Source organism: Alligator sinensis, unplaced genomic scaffold (genome assembly GCF_000455745.1).
Source record: "Alligator sinensis unplaced genomic scaffold, ASM45574v1 scaffold28_1, whole genome shotgun sequence".
NCBI lineage: Eukaryota > Metazoa > Chordata > Crocodylia > Alligatoridae > Alligator > Alligator sinensis.
In genome coordinates this window covers 1379623-1386323 of record NW_005842133.1, presented here as the reverse complement: position 1 = coordinate 1386323, position 6701 = coordinate 1379623, and the positions used below count along the sequence as shown (strand labels likewise).

General features: G+C 41.4%; 1 protein-coding gene across 1 annotated transcript in view; it reads right to left on the bottom strand.

Annotated features, from left to right (window-relative positions):
- Positions 1–6701, bottom strand: part of HTRA1 (HtrA serine peptidase 1) — a gene marked incomplete at its 5' end in the record, with an annotated part of 57178 nt that overhangs the window by 24576 nt on the left and 25901 nt on the right. Inside the window, 2 exons of the mRNA XM_006025126.3 lie at positions 1755–1959; positions 2326–2425. Coding sequence (XP_006025188.1) covers positions 1755–1959; positions 2326–2425 — 305 coding nt within the window. The remainder of the gene's footprint in view (positions 1–1754; positions 1960–2325; positions 2426–6701) is intronic.

Below are 6701 nucleotides of genomic sequence, written 5' to 3'. Positions count from 1 at the left end.
ACTTGGGCGGAAACCGCTCAAGCCTCTTATACGGCTAGCAAGCCAATCGCTAGCCGCCACGTGGGAATAATTTAGAAACAGCCAATAGTGGGACACAAGTTTGCATGCGGGTGGCGGGAACTCCTTTGCACCGGGGTTTTCTCCATGCAACTGAGAATTGCACCGTGCAAAGAAAGCTCCTCGTGGCGGGAAATAATTCTGCAGTGCCGAAGCACACACAAAATCATACCCTTGGGTTATGACAGTAGTAACAGTGCACTACATGAGCAATACACGAGTTGAGATTTAACTGGTATCTTATTTATAAATGAAATCCCTTGACTAAAATAGATTTGAACTAAAATCCACAGGAAGATGTATACATTTTTATCCATGTTGTTTCAGATAAAGCCTGCTTACCTGTCTACCTGAACGTTTAAATTTCCTCCCCCTTCCCCCCCAACCCTGAACTGAGGTAAATGTTCTTATATTGACTCCATGGTGGTCACTTAGAAAGACCAAGCAAGTTAAACTAGTCTAAGAAGGATTGCAGGTAATTGCTTGCATCCAATAACACTTACATAACATAATGAAGTTCAATATAGGATAGGAAAGGGCCTCCCAAGACACTGAGTCTACCCCCTTGTATTTACAGGCCACCATTCATCAAAAAGGGTCCACAAGAATAAAAAAAAGGTAAACATAATGTAAAGGTTCCCAAGACCTAATGGAGGAGAAACAGGAGAGGACCCATTTTTGCAAAGACATTTTTGCAGTAACCACAAGACAAAACTTCATCTTACAGCTAGAGGGTTAAATTAGCCTGGACATTTTATATCCAGGATATACTTTTCCTTTGGGAAGTCTACACAAACCCCAAATGTACTTATTTTTATTAGTTGCAGAAAAAGTAATGTATGCAAATAATAACTTCCAATATTTATTACAACTTTAGCTTTTAAAAATGTACACAAATTTATCAGATTACATACATACCTTATGATCTATGCCAGTGGTGCTCAACCTTTTTGACCAGCGAGAGTCGAATGGGCAGGGCTGGAACCCTCTATGGGCCAGATCTGGCTAGTGGTCCCAATCCAGTGCCCAGAGGAGGCACTGCAGGGTCCCTCTGGCTCTGTGTGTGTGTGTGTGTGTGTGTGTGTGTGTGTGTGTGTGTGTGTGTGTGTGTGTGTGTTGGGGGGGACGGGGGACCACAATCAAGCCCCAATCCAGCTGCATGGGAGAAGGCGGCTAGGCTTGGCCCCAAACTGGCCTTGCAGGGAGGGGCAGAGCATGGCCCAGCCCCAATCCAACCTGGTGGGGGGAGGAGGTGTGACCAGCCCCCAAAAAACTGGGCAGAGTGGAATGGGGCATGGCCCAGCCCCATGGGGGGGAGGCGGCGTGGCCTAGCCATGAAGCAGATGCACAGGGGAAGGGGCCGTGGTCCATCCCCGCAGGAAGAAGGGGGGCCGGCCCAGCCCTGTGGGGAGAAGAGGGTATGGCCCAGCACCCATCAGGCCCTGCCAAGGGTGGTAGGGCTCTAATTGGCCATGAAGGGTTGAGGATTTTGGCAGCGGGGAACGGTGGCAGTATTAACTACCACCACTCCCCGCTGCCGAATTTCCCGATCCATGAGGAGCACTGGGCCCAAGGGCTGGGGGTTGAGCATCTCTGACCTATAAAATTAAGCGTCCTTTAAATATTACAATTAACAAGAACTTTACAAAGAACAGTTTAGCATGAGGAAAAAAAAATGCTTTGGTTCCCCAACTCACCTGAGCATCAATTTTAATGAGTGCAATATCTGCTTTTTCATCAACATCTTTAATTTTAGCTTCATATGTTGCACCATTCTTCAGCTCCACTTTTACTCTATGTTTATTGGTAACTACATGGGCATTTGTCACTATTAGTCCATCCTCTGAGACAACGAACCCTGAGCCACTGGCAACAGGAACTTCCCTCTTAGTAAAAGGAAGTCTAGAAGATATAGGAAAGAAACATTTAAGTTTGCAGAAAATGTAGACTGTTCAGAGATAACAAATTATGCGTTTCTTGTCCCCATTACCACAAAGCCAACAAGCATGCAACATATTTACATATTTTAGAAAATTTAGTATAATTTTTAAATAGCATCAATTTACATTTTATGTCATAAGATTAAGTATAAAAAATTGTGCCAGAACTAGACAAATTAATACATACTCATTTACTTAAGAGTGTCAGGGTGATAAATATTTACCAGCAGCTTTCTTATAACCTATACCAGTATATCTCATAACTTATTCTGGCAGACTTAAGCCATGTGATCTACAGGAATATAAAGTTGAATCTGGACATCTTTACTTGCGAAACAATTCGATGTGTACCACAGCAGGGGCTATCTTCTCTACCACATCTGCAATGAAGTTGTATTTGTGCCTCAGACTGTTGGGGTCTTCCTGGCCTGAAAAGGAAAACAGAAAACTTTCCAGATCTTCAAATGACAAGACAAGGATCACTGTAAAACACTTGCATTAAAAAAAACAAAACAACATTTTGAAGTAGATCCCGTTTTCCAGAAAGTACCTGTATGAGCAGAAGTCCAGTACAACAGCTAGAGCATGAGACTAGGGCTCAGGAAATGTGGGTTTAGTTTCATTTCAGTCACTTCCCTGCTGCATTTCTTTAGGCAATGTATTTTATATTTATGAGTTTTTGTTTGTCCTCACTTACCTTTATGCCGTGTACATTTTGTGTAAAAAAAACAAACCACCCACATATACACACAATATTTCTCCACTAGAATAAAAGGCAGACCCATGTAAGAGAGTTATTCCAATTTTTAAAGGTCAGGCATATCTGACCTTCCATGAGCTGGGAGCATGGTTGTTGAGAGGACTAATATAATGCCTCATGTTTAATACCTGTACCAACCACACAGAGCCACAATGGTTTCAGGCATGCTAATTTGAAAGTTTTCTACTTTTTGCATAAAAAAATTAACTTTCCAGGACTTTTTCTTCACGCTGTTATCATTTGTCTCATCACACAATAAAAGTGTGGTTTTATGGTACTTAAGTATCTGTGACAGTATGTGTCCTATGTGCTGTAGGATCATATAGATAGATACAGAGGTAGTGTTCTGACTCATTTCAGGAATTTTATCACATCTTTCTCTTTAAAATTCAGGACTAAAAACAGAGAATCTCTGAGAAAAATAATGCAAAAATATTGCCAGTCTGGGAATATCACAGTGTGATCCCAAAAAGCAGGCTGAATTTTTTATCATCCACAATCTAATCTGCAGTGCATTGCAAGGGTGTTAGTCCTTTGACAGCATCGTGGCCAATTATTCACATAACTCTAATTACCCCTCTTTTTCACCACCATAATATTTGAAGCCTCCCAAGTGCTTTTAAAAGCAAATTATTGACTGAACACATACAGAAGCAGTAACTAGGTACTCAACTGCAGTTACAGCACGCAACAAGTTTGACAATCTGAGTCTTTTTTACTGAATGAGTATATTGGCATGGAAACTAGTTAACACCTTCTTTGCTACTCAAGTGCACCAGGTTCTTTAACTTTATTTTGGATTATCATTAGAGTTGGGCAAAAACGATGCGTAACTAATTTATCATATGAAGATTTATGTCTTGCTTATTCGACATATTCAGTGCTCACAGAACCACAAATCTGCTATACGTAAAGCTCTTCTAATGGCCATATTAGAGCTGTTTTGGAGACTCAGTATGAGAACTGAGATGTTATTTGCCCAATAAACGTCACACGCTGAATGTGCAGTCTGGCTGGCATAATCATGAGGCCAAAACTAAGTTCATATTGTGCCTGAAAAATGTTAGGTAATAAAAGTGATTCATGGCATACTAACCTAAATAACACTGCTACACAACCCTGCCTTTCCTCTTATGTATTAGAAATTCTTGTGTTGTATAACATGGTTTTGCAATAGCAATTGAACTACTGCATGTTTAATGGAAAACATACCTGTGTTTTCTTTTTTTTTCTTTTTTTTCAAAAAACAACCAGAGTACTGCCTATAGAAAGATTTCACTGACGACTGTTTACAGTAAATCCTCAAACAACAGGACTTGACACCCCATTAAAAAGATTTTAAAGCAGTAAAAGATTAGGAGAAAGAGGAACAAAAATTTGTTTGTACTGAAAGAAAAACTATTAAGAAACACAGACCAGTAAGTGGTAAATAGGGTCCCTCTTGCATATATATTCAGTGCTTCTCAGTGCCACTGGTCTTTTTGAAGACTGTTATACAACTGCAGAAGCATTACATAGCAACGATCAACATTTTCGGTGTATATTGCTTCTGTGGTCCTACCCCAAAAATAGCTGTACTAGCAACATTTTAGGGGAAAACCCATACATTTGAGATTGCGTCTCATGTGAATGCGTATGTATCTATCATTTCCTATAACAGTAGCATTGACCCCAAGTACAACTTCTGCATAAACAGTAAATACAGGCTAAACCTAGTGTGGTGTCTCAAAGACCTATATGTAGAATTCAGATTGCCTCATCTCTTATAATACAAATCCTACATAAGTGGTTGTTCATGACCAGGGATCCTGGTCATGTTTTCTCTGTTTAAAAATGGCAAATTCTCTGATTAAAACAAACTCTTAGATTAAAAAACCCAAAATCTGTGATTAAAATGAAATGCCACAATTGAACACAATGTTTTATTGATATATTTACTATTTTAAAGCAATTTGGAAGCCTACCAGTGCTTCAAGTACTATAATAAAACAAATGGTAAATACCTATATATTTTGGTATTTGACTTTGGGTTTATCACAAACAATCAGAGATCCCCTTGCCCCCTTCACTCACCAGGACACAGGTTCAGGTCCCTCACTCCCAAGCCACAGCCCCCCAGTCCTGAAGGTGCCCCTCGCCCCCCAACCATAGCCCCCCTACAGGTGTCCTTCACTCCCTACCCACACCCGCCCCGCCCCAGAGCCTGGTGGTGCCCCTCACTCCCCATCCACAGTCCTGCCGGAGGGGGCCCCCAGCTGCCAGGGCTACGGGACCAGGAACTCAGATCTGCAGGCCCCTGCAGCACCCGTGCCCCCTGCATGCCCCCACCAGGAGTGCACATAGCAGCAGGGACCCAGGCCCTACCCCAGACGAGCCGCCCATGGCTCCATCCCCGGGCCCCAAGTTGTACACACCTCCTGGCTGAGCAGTAGCCCCAGTCCTGCCCAACTCACTCCCTAACTATGGGGACCTCAATACCCGCCCCCCTGCCCCAACTTACCTACAGGAGCTGCTCTCCAGGCTGCCTGGTGGCCATGTGCATGTGTGAGCACGCACATGCACATGGCACCCCCTGCCTAACCATCCTCCTCCTGCTCCCCCCGGCCCCTTGCAGCCTGGAACTCTGCCAGCCTGCAGAGAACTCTTTGCAAAAGTGGAAAATCTACATGTTTCTCCATTATGATGAGAAATCTGTATTTTTCCCCAATTAGAAAGGGAAATCCATGTTTTTTCTGTTTTTCCGTGGGAAATGGAAAACCTGGATTCCTGTTCACAACTAAGTGTTTAAAAGGTAGTTTCCAGTCAGTTCTAACTATTGCAGAAAATGGGGGTGTGTATGTAAATAATAACGAGGGCAAAATTTCATGTTTCATTTTTCTCCAAGTTTCAAACACTAGTTCTAGTGCCCACTAGAAATTCTTAGGTTAGGAGTTAATTGCAAGTACAATGTGCTTTGTGCAAGATCTCTTTTTTAGAAGCATGACCATTATCCATATTCAAATAAAAGGTGCTGCTGTAAGCTACACAATTTTAGCATATTTTGTCAGTTTACGGGACTATCCTAAGACTATTAAAGCAAAACTAAAGTTTTGACTAAGGATAACATCTCCAAATGTGGAGGAAGGCACACAATACTTGTACCTTATCTATTTTTTCTCACTACTTCCAACCTACCAAAGCAGAAGGCAACACAGAAAGGCCTTAAATGGTAGTTTTCACTGTACTTAGGTCCTTTTCCTGAAATGTATCCATCTTTAAGCTCAAACCTCTTCCTGCCTTTTAAGGAACCCAACATGAAATTGAGGTGTGAGTAAAATCATATAAATAGCTATTCAATTTCCATCTCTGTCCATCTCTCTTCATTGTTAAAATTAAAATGTACTGGTTCCATGTTGATAAACTTTCTCTTTGTCTATATTTCTTCACTGTTGTACCTCAATTGTTTTTTTCATCCTTGTCAATATTTTTATGAGAATGTCCTAAATTGGGACCTGGGCCTAAACAAGACCACTGTCCCAGAGGAGGTTTCAGGTCTATACAGATCATGCTTTTCACTGAGTATAACAAAAACTGATTATTTGTGTTTCATAGTACTGCTACTGAAACGTGCTCCACACTGCCCAATGTTCCTGTGGGAGTGTTTTGTGAGAATTTATTAACAATGAAGTTCCTGATGATCATCCTTGTAAGTTAATTATGATGATTAATGACCAACTAATAAAACCATTAATGAGTCACAACATAAGTTTCCTGAGGCAATCAAAGAATTTCAAAGATGTGCATCAAACATCATCACGAGTTAAAAGAAAGTCTCTAACAGCTGTCAGGAGCATGGCTATGTTCAGTCATTAGAGGACAAGGTACTTCACTAAAAGTATAGGAAGACATGGGAAAATCTAGATCTAGATGAGTTACAGTGGACAAGGACGTCAATGGCAGCCTGC